This window comes from Ruditapes philippinarum, unplaced genomic scaffold, assembly GCF_026571515.1.
Source record: "Ruditapes philippinarum isolate M1 unplaced genomic scaffold, ASM2657151v2 ctg577_1_1_1_1, whole genome shotgun sequence".
Taxonomy (NCBI): domain Eukaryota; kingdom Metazoa; phylum Mollusca; class Bivalvia; order Venerida; family Veneridae; genus Ruditapes; species Ruditapes philippinarum.
In genome coordinates, this window is record NW_026861265.1 from 79,739 (window position 1) to 102,951 (window position 23,213).

The following is a 23,213-nucleotide window of genomic DNA, read 5'->3' on the forward strand; positions in this document are numbered from 1 at the left end:
ACGATATTACAAAAGTAAACAAGGGAAAATTGCATACTCAGTTTAATTGATTCTGATCAATAGAGATAATAGAAAATGGATTATCTCTCATATACCCCTTGCCCCTGGCACCAGTCTAATAAACAGTATTCAATTCTCAACACTTCACTCACTGGAATCATTGATAATAAAAACCAACAATATGTAAAAACCATAGGATTGAATGAAGGGCTGAATTAAAACAGGAAAATAAGAACTTACAAAAAAAAGACAACAAAGAAAAAAAATGTTTTATACATTGCAGGGTCACATGAGTGGTATAACATGTATACAATTTGACCAGCGTAGACTGATCTCTGCTGGTCTGGACAGAGTCATCAGAATGTGGGATATCAGAAGTGGACGCAGTCTGCACAAATTCTTTGGACATAAGGTAAAACTTAGTATTGATTCTACACTTTATAAACAAGAGCATTCGTGCTCAATATCTATGTTCAACAAGTATAAATAGATTTTGCTATGAAGGTTATGTGTTTATCCATTCTATATGATTTAGGTTAAAGATCATGACCATATTATAATTTACAAGGCAGTCTGATATAGATGTCATGGTGCCTTATCATGCAAGATATTAGAAAAAATTTCAAAGCATTAAAAGATACATGAACTGACAAATCATGATTTTGTTGTATTTCAGGGAGGAATACGATGTTTAAACTTTGTTGGTAATGAACTAGCTACAGGGTCCTGGGATACTACAGTGATGGTATGTTATTATCATTTCTTAATGTTAAAGATCTTTATTCAAGATATTCTCACATTTAAGTGTGTAAAGCTATATATCTGCTGCCCTTTTCTTTATAAAATTATTGTTTGAATTTTGAAAACAAGTAATTCTAAAATAACTGTCTGACAGTAATATGATTGTTTTTTCCTAATGCTGGGTGCATGAAATCATTGCTGAACTGCTGAAGAAAAACTGAAAATAACAGCAAAATGTATATTTGCTTAAAAATCAAATGGTGCATGCATGAAATCCTTGCTTAACTGCTTAAACAGTTCTGAAAACAGCAGCAAAATATTCTGCAACATTTTACTCTGTTAACGTACAAGATTCATATGTCTTAAATAATAGAAACACTCTTTGTTACAACTCTTTCAACAATCGAGCATAAGAGAATAGATAGAACATAATTTTGCCGTTTATAGAGTTTTTATAAAAATATTTAATTTGACCATTGAAGAACAGCAAGAATTGTCAGAATTTTGATCATTCTCTTTCTGTTTACAGATTTGGGATTTACGTAATTTATGCAGACGATACATTCTAACTGATCATTCTGATAGTGTTACATGCCTGGCCATGAACCAGGACTTCCTGTAAGTATTCGAAAATCTGCACCCATAATTTTCTTTTTTAAACCTCCTGAATTTATTAAACTTGCCTGTGCAGCTTAAAGAATAAAGATGAAATAAGAGTGGACATGATTTTGTTAAAGGCATTTTGAATAAATTTTTACTTCTTTAGAAATGGCAAATATGAATTTTATAACATTTATATAATGGTTTAAGAGCATGGTAGACGCTTTTGACGCGAAAAAATTAGCACTTAATGAGAAATAATTTGTTATTACAGTAACAAAATGTAAACAAAGTAGTATTTACTTCCATACAAAATACTCATTCACCATAACTGCTCTTTTTGCCAAAAAGCATCATAAGAAAAAGAATGTCTGGGTAATTGACTTTTGAGTAATGTTTTGGAAATTATAAAAAGTACACCAAAATAAAAAGTTTTGGAGAGCATTTCTTGGGCATAATGGGCCTTTAAGCTTTTTAGAATTAGTTTATTGCTGCTAACAATAAACAGGCTTATTCAACCAGAGCCCGGCAAGTCTATGGTTTCATGCAGTTTGGTCAAGAACCCAAATGCAATAATGGAGGGAAGCAAATTTAAAACAAGCTCAGTCTGTCATACAAATGCGCAGGTTTAAGGGTTAAATATTAAGAGTGGAGTTGCATGACTGCTTTTCAAATAATATAAGATACAACAGAAAAAAAATGCCTTAATAGTATCCAATCTTTTGATAGTATGAAATTATTGATAGGAAGTATTAAATATTTAAGGCAATCTTATGATACATTGTATATTTTTTTCAGAATATCTGGTTCGGCAGATTGTACGGTACGTGTGTGGAGACGAACATCTTACCTATGTTGTAATGTTATCAGAGGGCATAAAATGGCAGTTAATAGTATAGCTTTTGATGGTACTCATGTTGTCTCAGCTTCTAAAGATAGGTAGGTTCTTGTTTAATGTGTATTCATATCTACATGTTACTATGACAACTGTAAATAGTGTAATATTCCTTGATTCTAGGAACTAAATTTCTAGTGTCTAATATTCTGTGTATTCATCTTGAAAGAGTGAAAAGTCTTGTAATTTGAAACTGCAATGCCACAAAACTCTGATTCTGACACAAATTTAGGAGTTTTAAGAGTTGTTGCCCTTAGATACAAGTTTGTGAAAAGCTGGCTGTACTGTTGTGAATAAAAGAAATTGTTTTACCGTTTGTATTCTAGTTTCAGACATAACTTGCCTTTGTTAATATGCAGTATGGCCAGCCTCTTTACTATTGGCTGCTGACTTCCAGCATTTTATTGTAAAAATCCCTCACAGTGCCAAATTCAAAAGAAGAATATTATGAGATACGTAAAGACTGTGTAAGAGCAGTTAATCCATGTTGTACTGCTGATACGTGGTGATATCAGAGTTGCTTACCTTACACAATTATACAGGTAGTATATACAGTTAGCTACCTGTGCAGTTGTTTAAAGGTGATTAACCATTCACTGATCTCTCATCATACGGTTTCTGTTACTACACAAACAACATCTTATATCAATACCAATTATATACCACTTTTTCATAATTGTTTACAACTTCTTTCCACTTATCTTGTACCAATATTTACATGGTCAAATGTCAGTTAGCATTCCATCAGTCTGATAATGTTCCCTAGTACAGCTTATGAAGGCCTAACCACCAGATTATCATTCTTTTCAGTACATTTCATTAAATCTAATGAATCATTTATTTTTCATAAAAATACATGATTAAATACACTAAGTATGCAGTATGGAGGGTTGGTTTTTGGGGAGTTACAAAGAGTTCTGGTAATTCTGGTAGCCAAAACAAAAACCATAATGCTTGTGGAAAAAAAATCATGCTTATCTTTCCATTACATTAGAGGGAATACACTGTCCAGAGTTACGTTAATAAGATTTTAATTCTTATTTATTAGAATTCCTTTAATGAAGACAGTGTTCTTGTTGTTTATTACTGTACAGAGTGAAATAAATGATGGGATTGTTTGAGATCATGCTGGTCCTCCTCATATTGTTCATGTTATTTTATCATGTTTTTTCATCATGTTTTTACATCATGTTTTTCTAATTCAAATATTGTCTGAAAATTAAAATTTATTAGGTTGATTCATTAATGGTGATTTATAACATTTCTTTTATATACAGCAGTATGAAGGAAAAAGGCAATTCCTGTTTGTCTTGGACTGATAAGATTTTTTTTTACATATTTCATGGAAATTTCATGTAGCAGTTTCTTATACACCTTGTTTATAAATGTAAAGAACAATATAATACATATTGTATGATAATATAAAATAAAATGATTTTATGGCTAACCACAAGTTTTGTGTAAAATGTTAAAATGTTCACGTGAAATTTTCACATACAAATTTATGTGCAACAACCTGCTGATTTTCATCTCAAATAAATATCTGCCTTGTCAAAAGAAAATGTTACATTTAAACAGTTAAGATATCAAAATAATAAAATCACTTTTTTGTGACTATTACATTTTAAACATAAACATTTTACGTATCTGTTTATTTTGTCAATATATTTATATAGAAATGGATATTTATACATTATATGAATATAAAGAAAAAAAATCAAACTCAAAAACAAACTAATGCGATTTTGCGATCGTTTTGTCAGCAATAAATTATTTCCCCTGAAGACGGATTTTATCACTGATTTAAAAGTTTACAATAATTGTTCCATTAGCATAAACAGTTTTGTTATAAAACCATGAATGAAATAGTTTGCTGGCGAACTAGGAAAGATGTAAAAAAAAAAGCATTGATGTCTGGTGAAGGTTTATCTGTATAAAGATCAGTTAAAATGTATGTATATGATAAACTACTGATCTCATCAGATATACCATTGCCCACAGGATAATAATTCTTCTTATTGCATGGTGAATTGTTGTTGAAATATAAAATCTTAAAACAAATGACATATTGCCCCCAAAAGTATGTTAATGCTTTTTTAAGGGGGCACTGTGTTACAAATTGAAAACATGGTACTTTTTTTTACCTTAAAATGTTTTATTGATTGTTCAGTTTTAATGTTTCATCTATAAGTTTGTTAGCAGAAGAATTTCTTCTTTATTTTTATCATATTTTTAAGATTTTTCCCAAATATTATAATGTAATAAACACTTTCAAAATAAAATATAAGGTTAAAGAACATGGCTTGTAAAGTGTAATTGTGAAGCGAATATCAGTGCGAACAAAAAACACATTTTTTTTTTGGAGGTTTTTTTTTGGGGGGGGGGGGGGGGGGGGGGGGAGGGTGCTACTAAAGTTTTCATTTTAGTTTAAAGCATGCCATCAGATGAGCCAAAATATTTCATGAAACTCAACCCTGAGAAAAATGTATTAAGATGTCAAGAAAAGTAAAAGAAAATTGATAAATCAAGAAATAGTTTCATGTTATATGACTGATTTTGTGGTATTTTTTACTATATTTTTACTGCGTTAAGAATACAATTTTTTTTTAAAATGGAGGGATTTTTCGGTTAAAATGAAAGAACAAAAATGATTTTGGAACCATTTATCACATGTCCATGACTATTTTATCAGATCAGAGCAGTGAAGGATCAAGTTTGCTTAATTGTACATGTACCTTCTTCTTCAGCTAATTACTGACATGTGATTTCAATAGTTCTTAAAATGATATTTGTTTATACAACAACTATAACTCTGTTTTATTGTTTTAATTTATTGAGTATGGTTATGTTTTAAGTGATTTTTACTATCAACATAGCAGTATGGTAGATGATACAGTATACGGTGTACAATAAGTGTGCGTTTGTGGCCTTCGGGACTTAAGATGTGCACCGTATTACTGTTCATTTGTATTCTAACACCTGTTCTCTTTACACCACTTAAAATGCTTTTTTATCTCTCACAAAATTTCATTAGATTAGTGTTCAGTTACATAATAATGGGCAGACATATTTCATGTTTTTTATCTACGTATTTTTTTCTTTGTAAAATGACGTGTACTGTATGTACACAGAGTTCTAATATTGATGAGAATTAAATGACCTGACATAAGTAGGAGCAATTATCTACGTGGCTCCCTCTGCGGTGCTAGCGCCACCTGGTGATGTTGTATGTTAGCGTGCCAGGGAACGTCAAACTTTGTACCTATCTCCTTTAACATCGTAGACTGTATGTCAGAAACTATTTTATCTTACATGTCATTAGTGAAAATAATTTTAGCTTTCAAAATATCGGATAAAACAAAATGTTTGGTTGTTGTTGTTTTTTTTTTACAAATTAAAGCAAATGCATTTGTTAGTTGTTCAGTGTCCAGCATTCAATTTGAATGATAAATTTGTGAAATAGATAGTTATATATGTAAAAAAATATTGACCTACAATAAATTTCTGCAGATTGAATAACTTTGGAAATGTTAAAATCATGTAAAATTCAGTAATTTAAAGGATCCAAAGTCAATATGAAATATCGGAAGAATTGTCTACTATAAAGAACATTTTACTATAAAGGTCACCATTTTGTTTGGTCTTATAACTTGAACTTTACTTTAATTCAGATTTGTAAAATTTTAAACTAATTTTTATACTTTTACAACACAGAACATTACCTTTGAACGTTAAACAAATATTTTTTTCCATGTAACCTTACATTTATTTTTAAAGATGAATTGGTGAAGTCATTATTTCACTTTGACAGATTTATCAGTATACCTTAAGTTTTCTGTTTAACATCAAGTTTTCTAATGATTTTGATAAATGCTATCAACTCTTTGATGAATACCAAAAATTGTATCTTTGTAGATATACACCTTATCTTCTGATTGTTCTTTCTTTTCCAAAATCGGATGTTTTGATGAGTTTTTATTCGATTATTATGTACCTGATTTCGTACTTAACAAATATGAAATAGCTTTCTATATTAGTTACATGCGATAAATTTTACTTAGTTGCTAATATTCCCATCTTATGATCAGTATTATATCAATTGAAACATACATAATATGATTGTATCTGAGGATTACATAAGTTATTCTTGTTTCTTTTCCAGTATCATGCTAAATGACATAATGAGCATGACAAAATGTTTTGAAATTTATATTTTCGTTTTATGCCAAATGCCAAAATGATTGATTTTGCAGTACCATTATGCTAAATGGTAAAAATGTTCAATTTGCAGTGTATGCTCAATGTATAAAAAGGTTAAATTTGCAGTGTATGTTAATTGTAAAAAAAGGTTTAATTGAATGGCAAAATGGTTGATTTAAATTTTCCAGTATTTGTTCTTAAAAAAAGTTGAATTTGAGGTAAAAATATAAAAAAAAAAGGGTTTAAATTTGAGGTTAAGCCAAAGGACAAAAAGGTTTGAATTCGGGAAAAACCCAAAGGCAAAAATTAAATTTTTGAAGTAAAATGTCAATGGCAAAAAAATGAATACCTCACCAACATCTTGGGAAAAATTTTCTAATGAGGGAAATTTTGGTTTCCACATAAAAAATATTCCCAAAAAACCCGGGCAAAGATTTTATAATGAATCTTTGAATTCATTTTTGATCGAAAGTCATTATAACTATATATCTTTTTTATTGGCCCCTTCGGGAATCCCGATGTTTTTTGGGACAACAAACTAAACAAAAATAAATTTGAATTGAAAAAATAAAAACTTGAAGTGCAAAATAAAAAGGTAAAAAAAAACAGTTTCTATCTCTAATCTTTATGAAGATACTTGCATACAACCCCTTAAAGTAAGACGCTACAAACAACAAACAATTCTCTTTATAAAATGTTCAATAATCTTTCTCCTCATTACCTCTCTTCATTAGTTCCCGATACAGTAGGAGAATCTTTCAGATTAATAATTTACGAAATGCAGACAACACTAGAAATATATTTGTCACACACAACTTTATTCTCATTCATTTTTGCCATCATCAATTAAAGACTGGAACAATCTTCCTGTTAATTACAGAAATTCACCATCCATTTCAATTTTCAAAAGAAGACTTAATGAAGATGTTCAAAGTGTGCGTTCTCACTATTATGTAGGTGAGAGAAAATACCAGATTATACACACAAGACTTAGAACACATTGTAGTTCTCTCAAAGAACATTTGTTTTCAAAAAACAATAATAGAAAGTCCCCTATGTGAATGTGGCGACATAGAAAACACATCTCATTATTTCTTCTCGTGTCCAAGGTACCAAGATGAACGAAATGTCCTCTCTTAATAATTTAAGTGAAATAACAACTGTCACACTTAACGTTTTACTCTATGGTGATAATTCAATTGCTGACGATTTAAATGAAGCAATAGTCCTTCATATACACTCATATTTACACAGAACAAAAACGTTTTTGAAATGTAATAGAAAGTTATTATTTCGACTAATATGAAATAGAGATTTAGAAGCATAATATCTTCTCAAAAGTATATTATAAACTCGTTCCATCAACTCCATAGTATTTTAGTGACCATTCCTGTTGTCTTTCTTTTTCTTTCTCTCAAATCTGTCTCTTATTTCCTACCATCTATTACCCAACAATTTCAACAATTAACTTACGTTTCCATTTCTTTATTTTTCCTTAAATTTTTTAAACATGTTTAAAAGTTCTATTATTTTTCTTGATAAGTTTAAACGTGCTAATTTGTGCATTTATCACTTACGTGTATTTATGCTATAGAGCTATAGGGTTTTCTTTCACATTTTTATGTCAATATTCTATTATTAAGGTCGTTTCGATTAGGAAAACCAGAGTGTAAATTGCTAACTTTCCTGTACATGTAAAGAAGCAAGTTTATAGTGAAAATGTTATGTATATTTAACTCAAAAATGCATATAATTGTTACCATTTTACATACTGTTTGAGATAGTGATTACGGAAAGAGTTTCTAAAAAAGCTTTCAAGCTTACTACTCAATCTGTACTATTTATTATTTGTCAATTATCATGTAAATGTAATGCTTATAAATAAAATATTATTTAAACTAATGGCAAAGAGTACACCTCAATGGCAAGAAAGGCTGAACATTATGATCATGTATCTACACAGGTTAAGAAACACATTAGTATTAACTAAGATTTGTTTGTTAGGAATATGTTTAATCATTTGTTAGGTCCATAAGTCATTTTCTGAATTTAAACAGTCTTTTGCTTTGTTATTAATGTCTTTTGCTTAAATTTGATTGTTATTTTGTAAGTGGAGACTCATTTTATATAACTAAAATAATTCAAATGGTTATTGTCAGCAAATTTTGGCCTTTGAACTAACAGGTGTAATGTGGTGCAGTTTAAATTAGTTATTATAGATCTTTCACATGAAAAGAAGAACAAATTGCAGCTGGACTCTCCTTATTGTACCTTTTCTAAAAATACATCAATTTTAGAATTAGATTGACAACTTCTTTGATACTAAAAGATTTATCCAGTACACCTCTGTGATGTTGATGGATGAAGGAAAATGGTTTTCTTTTTATTAATTCTTTCATCATCTAACTTGAGTTAATATATATTTAATGATCAGTAGTCGACATGCAAAGAAAATTGATTTAAACTGCTGCATGTATGTCTTCATCTTCGAAGCCCTCGTAAAAGCCCGTGAACTCATTGGATCACGCCCGAGCGATCATAACATTATGTATAGATGAAAAATGAAGATGTTATAATGTTACAAGAATGTTGATCGTGAATTCTTTATGTTATATATTATGTTACAGTTACATTATGTCATTGGTAATTGCAGCAAACTTTTACCTCTTCTGTTTAATTTAATTTACCTTTTGAATGGTTACATTTAAATTTTCATTTTTTGATGGATAAATGTGATAATAAAAGTCACATAGGTAAAAAAAGGTGGGTAATGATTTAGAAAGTGGGAAGGTACATATGACAGTATTTTAGGAAATTATAAGTTATATATTTTTTAAAGAAAAACGCTAAACACATCCTGGGTAAACACCTGGGAGGATTGTTAAGTAATGACATTTGATTAGTAAACAAAAAGTTAAGTTGTGTTTTATCATGTAAAAATAATTGTATTATATCATTGTTGAATAAGAGCTTAGTAAAACAAAATTAATTTTATTCAACTATACCATGTACTGTCACTTTGAGTCATTAAAGGTGAAGGTCACTTGCATATCATATTCATTATATTATATACTAGTTCTTCTAGATGTAGTTTTTACACATGTATTCATAAATACAAATCCAAAGAAGAATTGTATAAATGTTGTTTTGATAAAGACTTTTCTGCAAAACAGCATCAAAGATCAAGTCATATAAAGCATCAGATTTCAAGGTCATAAAAAAGTTTGGTGAAGTATTAAATAGGATTGGATGTCAAGGTGATATAACTTTATGGTGATATCATATAAAGCATCAGATTCAAGGTCATAAAAGTTTGATGAGATATTATATAGCATTGGATGTCAGGATCATATAAATGTATGGTGATATCATATCAAGCATCAGGTGTCAAGGTCATATAGTAGTATAGTGAAGTTGTATATAGCATCAGGTGTCAAGGTCATATAGTTGTATAGTGAAGTTGTATATAGCATCAGATGTCAAGGTCATATAGTAGTATAGTGAAGTTGTATATAGCATCAGATGTCAAGGTCATATAGTAGTATAGTGAAGTTGTATATAGCATCAGATGTCAAGGTCATATAGTAGTATAGTGAAGTTGTATATAGCATCAGATGTCAAGGTCATATAGTAGTATAGTGAAGTTGTATATAGCATCAGATGTCAAGGTCATATAGTAGTATAGTGAAGTTGTATATAGCATCAGATGTCAAGGTCATATAGTAGTATAGTGAAGTTGTATATAGCATCAGATGTCAAGGTCATATAGTAGTATAGTGAAGTTGTATATAGCATCAGATGTCAAGGTCATATAGTAGTATAGTGAAGTTGTATATAGCATCAGATGTCAAGGTCATATAGTAGTATAGTGAAGTTGTATATAGCATCAGATGTCAAGGTCATATAGTAGTATAGTGAAGTTGTATATAGCATCAGATGTCAAGGTCATATAGTAGTATAGTGAAGTTGTATATAGCATCAGATGTCAAGGTCATATAGTAGTATAGTGAAGTTGTATATAGCATCAGATGTTAAGGTCATATAGTAGTATAGTGAAGTTGTATATAGCATCAGATGTTAAGGTCATATAGTAGTAAAGTGAAGTTGTATATAGCATCAGATGTTAAGGTCAAATAGTAGTATAGTGAAGTTGTATATAGCATCAGATGTTAAGGTCAAATAGTAGTATAGTGAAGTTGTATATAGCATCAGATGTTAAGGTCAAATAAAAGTAACAACGATCATTGCTTTAAAGTTTCAGTGTCCAGTTAATTAAGAACTAATTATGCATGTACATGTTTAACTATTTGACAGTTTTTGTTCAGAAGTGACTTTTGAATAAGTTGCCTTTTGGAGTATTATTTTTTGCAATTACAAAAATTATTCTTAGATGGAAGACTTTGCACCAAGAAAGTCTGTGTGAAATGTCAAACAAACTAACTGTTATGACATTTATGGTGCATGTTTGCAGGATCTAGAAGGCATTATCCAGGTGTGAGTGTCCCATTCATCAACTAGAATATGAAATATGCCACCGCCTTCCTCCCACCTGTGGAAGGTCAACCTATCTTTAACAGACCTGCACTTAATGATTGTCATATTCACAACACTACACTCTTGTCCTCTGATCTTATTGTGTTACCTTATTTTATACTGATTTGTTATTTTTTTTTATAAATGTAAAAGACTTGACATATTTAAAATGAAAACATGACATATTTTGGGGAAAAAAAAAATTTTTTCATTTTGATTTAAGAAGATTTAAATGCATGGACAATTATATTAAAAAAATATTTTAAAATCATTTTGTATGCTCTTTTTAGTATAGAAAAAATGTTAATAAGTAGCAGCCCTTTAAATTGAACTTGAGCAATGATAAATAAATTAAGGCAAGGTTTTTTAATGAAAATTATTGATTTTTCTAACTATAGCCCATTAAGGTTTGAAGAGCACAATATGACATTACCTGTTACAAATGAGTTAACTAGTAACTCAATGAAAACATTTCACTTCACCTTATTATTACAAATATAAGGTAACAAGTTTAAACACTATAAATATTTATTTTTTTCTGTGAAGGAAATTACAGCAAAAACAAATAAAAAAAAAGACCGTTGATTGTCAACACATATTTAATGCTTAAACTGGCATACCTTTTTAATAACTTTGACAAGATTTAACTTAAGACAAAATGTTGTTTTTTCTTGTTTTTGGAAAAAATAACAATATCAACTTATTTTCGCAGGGTCATTTAGTTTACAGACGGTAGAAGAACAGTGTCTTCTTGACAGTGCAAAAAAATTTTTTTTCATAAAATGTTGAATTTCACACAAAAAATTGTTACATTTTTTTCTTAGATGTTGAAGTTAATGTCAGTATTTACCAGGTGTGTACCGGATCTGTGAGAATTATTTATTATATCATATTTAATTTATCATAAAATTAGTTCAGTATTTAATGAGAGATTTCGCTTTTTAGTAAATTTTGATAAAAACGAAACACACACACAGATAATAATTATCATTAAGGTATATTGAAGGTTTTTTTCTTAATGGTTAAACATTTAATTGCAAGTAAAATTAATTAATTAACACATATTAATTGGTATGTTAGTCATTTATAGTAAATGATTTCATTAACCACATTTATATATAAAGTCATTGGGTTACTGCAGATGTCATGCTGTAAAATTTGCAATCCCCGATTTTATAATATATTTGAGCCACGTCACGACAAAACCAACATAGTGCGTTTGCGACCAGCATGGATCCAGACCAGCCTGCACATCCGCGCAGTCTGATCAGGATCCATGCTGTTCGCTATCAGTTTCTCTACTTGTAATAGGGTTGGTAAGCGAACAGCATGGATCCTGATCAGACTGCACGGATGCGCAGGTTGGTCTGGATCCATGCTGGTCGCAAACGCATTATGTTGGTTTTGTCGTGACACGGCTCATTTGATTAAAATCTTTTAAATATTAACATTTTTAACATTTCTTTTACCCCAACCACCCACTAGTTGATCAAATCATGAAAACCAGATTATAAAATTTCACTTTCTTTTTCTTCTGCATAATTCAATAACTATAATTTTATTGTAAAATTCAATTATATTTAAAGTCTATTTAACAAAGTAATTATGATTAATTTTGACTGATGTTATCAAGAACTAAGTTTGCCTTTGACTATGGTGAATAGGTTTTTGTAATACCTTAATTATGACAAAAGGTACAAAAAGGTTTGGCTGAAATTATTTACCCCATCCCAAAATTTATCAATAGGTTTACAAATTAGAAATATTAGTAAAGTATGACATCAAAGGGGTAATGTTTGTTTGAATAATATATATACAATAAATATTATTATTTAACTGTTTATTACTCATGGTTTTTTTAAAACTTGATTCATTTTTATCAAGAGTAAGTCATCTTTCCGGATGTATCTAAATTAAACTTTATAGTTTATTTATAGTAACAGTAGGATATTAAGGGGTGGCTTTTCCAGCAAATAGGTGTGTGACAGTATTTAATCTTTTAGAATAAATGTATCTTGTAAATACAAAATGATGATTTTTCTGTTTAAGATGTTGACTATTCCAAGAATAGGGAGATCTATTGTACTCACCAAGGCGTTGCTGTCACACTTTGCTTCAGTTTTTGCATGCAAGTTGGTTTTTCTCTAAAACTGCTGAAGGGAATGGGTTAAAACTTCACTCACTTATTTGAGAGCCTAATAGGTCATTGTCTTAACCCATAACTCTTACATGGGTTTTGACAGAATTATGGCCCTTTTTGAACTTTAAAAAAATTTCTACATTATCAAAAAAAAATTCTACATTATCAGGCCCTTGTTCAACTATCAAGCACCCATGGTTGGGTATTGTTAACCATGACCAATATAACCATGATTTACCATGGTTGATAATGCTCATTTTTACCAGGGTAAGAATAGTCGAGCATGCAGTCCTACCGACAGCTCTTGTTCTTTCTTTATTTATATCATGTAAAAAATAAGTGTAATGCTGTGTCTTTTCTGATGCATTTGCATTGTTATCTTACAAACAAAAATGTTCGCAAGATTAGGGCTGGTTCAGGATACTTGGCCCCTGAAATTTGTTTTAAAATCAATGTGAAATAGTTTCTGATTTATAACCTGAATGATTTCTGACTTGAAAATTAGTCACTCTGTCATCATAGATGTTGACTTTCTGAAAGAAGGGTTGTCTTACATTCATGTGCACACCTACCTTCATTACTATATGTGACTTTGTGACAGAATCAATCTTTTGACTCAATGGTCTAAAGAGTTGTTAGTAACTTTTGTATATGGATGGTAGCAAGTTCGAATCCCACTCATAGCTGAATTTTTTGTGATGCATTTGCATTTTTTTTGTAAGAAAGGAAAAATGTACAGTAAAATAGTAGGTTACTTAAACCTTTTACAAAGATAGTTATCACATGGGAATCCTTAAGATTTAAATTCATGAAATCTCGTGGACTTTGTGGGCTTCAGTATATAGTACAGAATCAGTCTATAGTGCTGAAATTGTGTCTTTTATACCACTGATGAGTCAATCTTGCAAGTTGATGTGACAGTCATTAAATCTTTTATTTGAAACATCACTCTCTTTATACAGTAGTCTAACTTGCATATATAGTTCATATATTTGAACGTTTATATGAAAATGAATGATTGATTATAAACGTGTCAGTTGTCTCTAATTAAGTAATATTTACGAGGACAATAGCACAGTATTATTTAATTTTTCATATAAATAGTTTGAAAATCAAATGAACTTACTGACCTACCCTTTTCATTTCAAAACTATACTGTACCAAAATTGTACACATGATACTTATATGCTTCTTTCAGAAAGTTCTTATTTTGTAAATTTGTCCTGTGTACCATAAGAAAGGCTATAATTCCTTAATTTATATTATCTATTCTTCCATGATCTCATTGTAGCTTTTTTTTTTCATTGAGATCCTTATACTGGAAAGATTGATTTACTAAACATCACATAGTAAGGCTTTAATTATATAAGATACTATAAAGGCCTTAATTGAATCAAGCAAGCTTTCCATGGCCAATTTTCTTGCACTAAGACATTGTCTGTCAGCCCTTATTCCTTAATTAAAAATGTCCATGTATAAAGAAGGCTCAAACTCAGATTTCAGGAATTTAATTGGTCAGAAACTGCCACAAAATGTACACTGACATATGAAAATCTTGAGATTTGATACAGAATTCAGATAAAAAAAGTTTTGTCATGAAGTAATTATTTTTCTGAACATTTCCACTGCTCCCATTATGTCTGTTTTATTTTACTGGACTTGTCTAAATGGGATGTTTTCTATATGAAATATAAATGTCTTTTATATTCTCCACATCTCCACAAACACTTTTGCACTTCTCCACACAACTTCCTTTCATTTTTTGAGAGACTAGTGAAATAATCAGTGATAATAATACAAATGGTAAAGAAACTTTTGTAGAGTAGTGTACTTATAAAACAATGATGAATAAGTCCACATGTTCAATTTGAATGACAATTCATTTCAATTATTTAGGATATGATTAAATACCAACAGTGTTTAGAATGTTATGTGCATTTTTGCATGATTATGATAAAGTATAACATATTTACATTTATTGTTGTACACACATTTCACTTAAAAGATGATGATGTATTATATAAGGCACCACCTTATCATTTCACTGACAATTTGTAATTTATTGTCAAAAGAAGTGTGTGCATCTGGTATGAACGGCACATGTATATATGGTGGTAAAAAGTACTAATTTAAAATCAGTTCTTATGGCAAAATATTGTATATTAGGCAATTGAGATTTGTTGGTGAATTTACTCATTAAATGAGAAGGTTTAAAATTTGTAAATGCCAATTACAGAATAGTATGTGTGAGAGAGGATGATGTTTGTTGTTGTTGTTGTTTCCAGTGTTGACATAAGAGAGAGCATAACATTGATTTATACATTAGTATATGCACATAGATAAATGGTAAAGCATATATTTGCCATACTGTTACACATGCAGCAAAAAGTGATTTCTTAATGACATTCAAACATAGCAGGGGTTAGGAATCCATGTTTTGATTTGGGCAAAGTAAGAGAAAGCCATCCAAATGCTCATGTTAACATGAAAGAGCATAAGTTTATCAATATTTGAGCCGCTTCACGACAAAACCAACATAATTGGTTTGCGACCAGCATGGATCCAGACCAGCCTGCGCATCCGCGCAGTCTGATCAGGATCCATGCTGTTCGCTATCAGTTTCACTACTTGTTATAGAGTATGTAAGCGAATAGCATGGATCCTGATCAGAGTCTCCGCGGATGCGCAGGCTGGTCTGGATCCATGCTGGTCGCAACCCATTATGTTGGTTTTGTCATGGCGCGGCTCATTTATGTTAACTTATAAGCACAAATAGATTAATTATTCTGATACTCATTTCAATGAGAGAACAAAATTGCAATTGTTATGCCCAGGCAACAGTATGCCAGTGCATAGAATGACAATAATTTGTTATGTTCAAGTAAATATGAGAAAACATGGGATGAAATGTGATGTGAAGCCCAGTATCAGATGATAGTGTTATGCTCAAGTCAATATAAGATAGCATGTGATAAAATGTTATGCCTAGGCAAATATGAGAAAGCATGGTATAATATGTTATGCAAATATAAAAGGGCAAAGGATAACTGTGGTAGAGAATGGCAGTTGTTACATGCAGAGGTTAGATTACATAGGAGATTACATAGGTTTGCCTGTCCTCTAATGAAAGAAATATGAATAAAGTTTCCTTTTAAAAGGATAGGCTTGCTCAGTTGTGCCATCATCCCTTCCCTTTAAAATTGTTTTTTTTTTGTTTCAATTTATTATCACATTTTTTTTGAATTACGGTATTTGTATATCATAAAGGGTTTATTTAGTTTTTTTTCTCGAAAAAAAAAAGTTTCACTTTTAAAGGGATAGGTAGGGTAAGCCCAAGACTGGACGAGCACCTGTGCCCATTTGTTTGAGCACCAGTGTTATGCGTGCAAACTTGGACCAAATAGGGACCAGAAGTCCACTGATTATAACTGAACGGGAACATATGATGTCAATACATATGATGACGATAACAGTAGCAACTTTTTTTTGTAAAAACGAATATTTTTTTGTCAAAAACGATTCGAAATCTATTCTCTATTGTATAAAACTAATAAAGAAAATGATCAATCGTAAAAATACTAAAATTGGCTCTCACGTGGAGATCAATCTATCATACTGAAGGGAAACAAGTGTGAGACCTAGAGTGTCATTCCTTTTGGCAGTTGCTAATTTCATTTATATAGCAGCTTTAGAGACAAGTAAATGCACTAAAAGACTTCGTTACGTGGTACCAATTAAAAAGCATGTATCAACTATGTTACACCTAAAATATCTATGATCACAGATATACCGACAATACAGGATATCAGCACGTGGTAAGGTTAATGATATGCATGGGCTATTTTTAGATTACCTCACCACTGTCAGTAGATCTAAATATAACTTGATCATGCACTAATATTCTGCGTGATTCGGTCACGATCTTTTGGTAAGCAGGACCGCCCTTTGGAGACGGATTACTACTACAGTAACCATTCTCTATTGTAGACAAAAACCAATTATAAAAGAAACTAACTTTTGCGTCTTGAAAAAGAATTGAAACGGAATCAAGTAAAAATAGAAATCCTATTTATATAAACAAACTGGGATTACCGAAGTAACTAAAATAGCTTAGATTTCCGTAATATTACTTCGTCTGATTCCGCAGTATGACGGAATCGCCCGAATTGTCACGATTGCAATCGGAACTACCTCGGCTATTATCATTAATCCGAAGAGTGACGGAAAGGGCCGAAAAGTTGCGATTGGCACGATTGCAGCTGGTTTCCCGTTCAATCATGCACTAACAAATGGAAGCAGGAAACCACCTAACCGGAACAACTTTTCCAAAACAAATGGCTTGCAGCCGTGGCTGCAAGCCAATAATGCAAAAATAAAACAGCATGGATATTTTTTAATAGAATGGTATGAAGTATATTGTTGTACTGTGTTTGATATATTTCTAGTTTATTATATATTTATAAATATATTTATACTTTCAGAACTCTGCGACTGAGTAATATAGTATCAGGAGAATGTGTGCGGACATTTAATGGTGCTGATGCTGATATTGTCACTGTAACTGTAAGTTGATATGATTATTTAAATGTCAGGGGATTTAATTATAAACCTCTGCTGCCAGTATAGACCCAGGCTTGTGTGCATATTAGTGCAGTCAGACCTAATAGTGAGTGCAGTTGCACTTGTAAGGTAACTGCCCCCAGTATATGATTGAAATGCTGTTATTCACTTGTACTTAACCTGAATAATCAATTTGTGTTGTATTAAGTACAGTAGCTGCCTTTATGAAAATCAAAGGGCTGGAAGCTCTGTGGTATTTTCTGATCCCTGCAATCTAAATCATACTGACTATCTGTATGTATTTTCTTATATAAGTTTATTATGCCCCCACAGAGTGGGAGCATATAGCGTTGCACTTGTCCGTCCGAGTGTCCGTCACGCCGTACGTCTGTCCGTCCGTCCATCCGTCCGTCTGTCCGTACGTCCCGAAATCTTGTGAACGCAACTCCTCTTAAACCGGATGGCAGATTTTGCTTAAACTTCCAGGGATGAACAACCTTAATGTGTAGATGGTAGTAAAAGAAGGAATTTTTGCTGCGACCAAATTTAACAGAATTATGGCCCTTTGTTGATTTTTTCACTATATACTATGTAGAAATTTTGTGAACGCAACTCCTCTTAAACCAGATGGCAGATTTTGCTTAAACTTTCAGGGATGAACAACCTTAATATGTAGATGGTAGTAAAGGAAGGAATTTTTTGCTGCGACCAAATTTAACAGAATTATGGCCCTTTGTTGATTTTTTTCACTATATACTATGTAGAAATTTTGTGAACGCAACTCCTCTTAAACTGGATGGCAGAATTTGCTTAAACTTACAGGGATGAATAACCTTAAGGTTTAGATGGTAGTAAAGGAAGGAATTTTCGCTGGGACCAAATTTTACAGAATTATGGCCCTTTGTTGATTTTTTCACTATATACTATGTAGAAATTTTGTGAATGCAACTCCTCTTAAACCGGATGGCAGATTTTGCTTAAACTTCCAGGGATGAACAACCTTAATGTGTAGATGGTAGTAAAGGAAGGAATTTTTGCTGCAACCAAATTTAACAGAATTATGGCCCTTTGTTGATTTTTTCACTATATACTATGTAGAAATTTTGTGAACGCAACTCCTCTTAAACCGGATGGCAGATTTTGCTTAAACTTTCAGGGATGAACAACCTTAATATGTAGATGGTAGTAAAGGAAGGAATTTTTGCTGCGACCAAATTTAACAGAATTATGGCCCTTTGTTGATTTTTTCACTATATACTATGTAGAAATTTTGTGAACGCAACTCCTCTTAAACTGGATGGCAGAATTTGCTTAAACTTACAGGGATGAATAACCTTAAGGTTTAGATGGTAGTAAAGGAAGGAATTTTCGCTGGGACCAAATTTTACAGAATTATGGCCCTTTGTTGATTTTTTCACTATATACTATGTAGAAATTTTGTGAATGCAACTCCTCTTAAACCTGATGGCAGATTTTGCTTAAACTTCCAGGGATGAACAACCTTAATGTGTAGATGGCAGTAAAGGAAGGAATTTTTGCTGCAACCAAATTTAACAGAATTATGGCCCTTTGTTGATTTTTTCACTATATACTATGTAGAAATTTTGTGAACGCAACTCCTCTTAAACCAGATGGCAGATTTTGCTTAAACTTTCAGGGATGAACAACCTTAATATGTAGATGGTAGTAAAGGAAGGAATTTTTGCTGCGACCAAATTTAACAGAATTATGGCCCTTTGTTGATTTTTTCACTATATACTATGTAGAAATTTTGTGAACGCAACTCCTCTTAAACTGGATGGCAGAATTTGCTTAAACTTACAGGGATGAATAACCTTGAGGTTTAGATGGTAGTAAAGGAAGGAATTTTCGCTGGGACCAAATTTTACAGAATTATGGCCCTTTGTTGATTTTTTCACTATATACTATGTAGAAATTTTGTGAATGCAACTCCTCTTAAACCGGATGGCAGATTTTGCTTAAACTTCCAGGGATGAACAACCTTAATGTGTAGATGGCAGTAAAGGAAGGAATTTTTGCTGCAACCAAATTTAAAGAATTATGGCCCTTTGTTGATTTTTTCATTATATACTATGTAGAAATTTTGTGAACGCAACTCCTCTTAAACCGGATGGCAGATTTTGCTTAAACTTCCAGGGATGAACAACCTTAATGTGTAGATGGTAGTAAAGGAAGGAATTTTTGCTGCGACCAAATTTAACAGAATTATAGCCCTTTGTTGATTTTTAGTTTTCAACTTGTGGCACATGTAGTCCAAAAAATATTTGACCTAGAGTCATAAGATTGACAGAACAGTGGCGTGTGGGGGCATCCGTGTCCTATGGACACATTTCTAGTTTTTATATACTATAATTCATCTTACGCAGCGACTGCGTTAAGATTTCTTTCTATAACAGTTTGAGATTGATACATATGGGATTTTGCATGACTAGAGTTGCATCAAAAATCATTTTTTATGACAGCCACACTTATCCTTGCATATCGTGGCTACTTTCTTAAAAAAGACACTTAAAAAAAAAGTTGCCTCGACTAGGATTTGAACCTTAGGCCTCTCACACCCTAAACAAGCGTGATACGAGCGCGTTACCCCTGCACCACGGTGAAGTAATACGTAATATGTAGCCTGAATAAAAACAAATACATTGTAATTCTAAATTGAGAATTTCAATTTCGTGTTTGTAATCCTTATCAATTTCGAGGTATTTTGTTCACGATAAACCTGTTTAACACTGATAAAAATAATTTAACGAAAATCTTCTCGCCAAAACAGTCCGACATGTATATATTCCACTACTCGGCAGTCAGATTTATTTGTGTACTACGCCCTGGAGTATTCAGTAATCGACATAGCTAAAAATAGCATTTTCATTGATTAAAATGATATTAATCCGCGAAATTAGTGATTGTAACCTCATATTTCTATTGACTAATCTGAACTTTCAATGCACTGTAATTCGTTAAATGCCTACATTAAAAATTATTCTGTCTTTTAAATTGCTGGTTTTTAAGCAGTCTTGAGTTAGAACTACTTTGCGTTGTTAGGTCTGTTAGGAAATTTTGTGTTAGACCGTGGATGGTAGCTATGTATTTACTGATCTTGCGATCAGAAAATACAACAAAATACAATAACTAAAAATGGGCCCAACTTGAGCTTTTTAGTAACAAACATTACCGGTATATTAAGCTTTAGAACAAAAAGTGCTATTTTAATGGTCAAATTTTCTGTGGTATATTTTACATTGCTAGCTTTTAAAATGTTGTGCATTAGTTATGAAAATCTAATTTTAAAGTGTGTACTTTTAACAAGATAAAATATTTTAATACCATGTCTGTGTTTTTTCATTGAATTATGCTCCCATTTCAAACACGAGTTCACAGTTAATGTTGCAAGTACAAATGAGCCGTGTCATGACAAAACCAACATAATGGGTTTGCCACCAGCATGGATCCAGACCAGCCTGCGCATCCGCGCAGTCTGATCAGGATCCATGCTGTTCGCTATCAGTTTCTTTACTTGTTATAGGGTTTGTAAGCATGGATCCTGATCAGACTCACTCACAGCACGGATGCGCAGGCTGGTCAGGATCCATGCTGGTTGCAAACCCATTATGTTGGTTTTGTCATGACACGGTTCAAATATTGAATATCAAGGGAGACAATGCTCATTCTTTTGAAGACAATTTTCCCAGGAAGACATTAAAATGATATCAAATAAATTGGACCCATCAACAAATTATACAAAATTGAATGTTGATTGAATATAAAATGCAGAATTACTTCCTTTATCTACAGGTAATATTTCTTCTTCAGTGAAATTCACTCTCATTTATTTATGTGTGCATAGTATTAACAGATTGTACAAAATAATGCAATAAAATGACAATAAAGTTCCCCCCTTTATCCTTTGAATGTTTAAATTCAAATGAATTTCATTTAACATTTACGACCGATGTACTTTGAAATATAAAATTCATCAAAAAATAATTTCGTCTGGCTATATGCACAGTCATTAATATTTAATGATAGCTGATTTTTCAATTTAACCAATTTTAGTACCATATGTTTCTCAGCGATATTTTTTGTGACTTTTAAAGTTGATATTAAAAAAAATGTTTTATAAAAACGTGACTTTAGATTGGTACGTTATAACGTAGGAACGATTAGGCATCGCAGTGATCTATGAAGCATAGGGTCATTACTTTAACGATTTATTTCAATTCCCACACACTTCATCTTCTTTCAAATCCCTATACAAACTCAACCCTAAATCAAAACATAACAATCAAGGTGTCCAATTATGAAATTATTATTACAGTTTTATGATGTTACTTTGGCCCAGGTGTGCTTGTTTTTTTCCCAAAAGTTTTTTTTTTCGGTGAAAGTCACAACAGAAAATAAAATCTTCACAGAGTATATGTAATTAAAGTAGCATAAAAAGATACTTGTAACAATAATTGGATCAAATAATAGATTGATGTATAGTTTAATAGATTAAAGACTGTAAACTCAATTTGTGATTTACAGGTGTTCCCACTTACCAAACAAAATCAAACTCCAATTTTACAGTGAAACAAGGAGGAAAGTTATGTATGGTACATGAGGTGAAAATGTCAGACCGGTTCAGTTTTTGTTTACTGTGAAGCATAATTTACTGTTTAAAACACTTTAATGTTGTACTGACTGAAGTTAACTACCCTTTGATATAGGACTCCCACCTCTCAGCTTTACTAACTGAGAGCCAACTTACAAAAAACTCTAATTTCTCTTTAAAGTATCAGATATAAGTTTATTTCATCATTTCTGGTATTTATAGTCAATAGTAACATTATATACTGCACTAAACCACCTAAAACATATCAAAATTGATCAAAAATTCTTAGGTGTAACTCATTTAACCTTTAGCCTGTTTGTGGCAACTGAATCTATCCACAAAACCAGTACAGATTAAGATCAAATGTCATTTCTTTGCCATATGATCATGGTCTGCATTGTTCCCTATTTAGATAGTATATATATTTTGAAATTGTTCTGGAGGTCTTTCTCCACTAGTAAAGCTAGAAAGTTGCCATATGACCTATACTTTGTTGGTGCCACTTAAAAAATGACCAGTTTGAAAGATGGATAAGTTCATTAAAACATAATTTTTGTGGTAAGGGTCAAATTGCCCCTAACCCCTAACACAGTCAGTTTTTTGTATATTGAACTTGTCTTGCTAAAATTGAATTTGGAATAGTTCATTGTAATTATAAGGGATTTCAAATTTTCAATGTCAAAAATCCAAAATTAAGCAGCCAACAGTACAGAGTCTGGTCATATTACAACTTATCAGATTTTAAGGGGAGTTATGGCTCAGTGGTTAAAGTGGCTGCTTCTCAACCCAGGGATCATGGGTTTGAGCACTAATAGGGTTACAACCATGTTTATTACTGATAACAGCACTGGTTTGTTCCTGAGAGCAGACTAGAAAATGATAAATATAAGTTGCATGAACTTGTTTCGCAAAGTATGTGCATAAATAAGTAT

At 31.5% G+C, this 23,213-nt stretch overlaps 1 protein-coding gene across 6 annotated transcripts in view; it reads left to right on the top strand.

The window, feature by feature from the left end:
• LOC132715090 (uncharacterized) overlaps window positions 1-23,213 on the top strand; it is a 69,576-nt gene that overhangs the window by 20,687 nt on the left and 25,676 nt on the right. For all 6 annotated transcript variants that reach the window (XM_060698062.1, XM_060698063.1, XM_060698065.1 and 3 more), the window contains 5 exons: window positions 284-412; window positions 677-745; window positions 1,271-1,359; window positions 2,140-2,280; window positions 17,591-17,672. In XM_060698062.1, coding sequence (XP_060554045.1) covers window positions 284-412; window positions 677-745; window positions 1,271-1,359; window positions 2,140-2,280; window positions 17,591-17,672 — 510 coding nt within the window. The remainder of the gene's footprint in view (window positions 1-283; window positions 413-676; window positions 746-1,270; window positions 1,360-2,139; window positions 2,281-17,590; window positions 17,673-23,213) is intronic.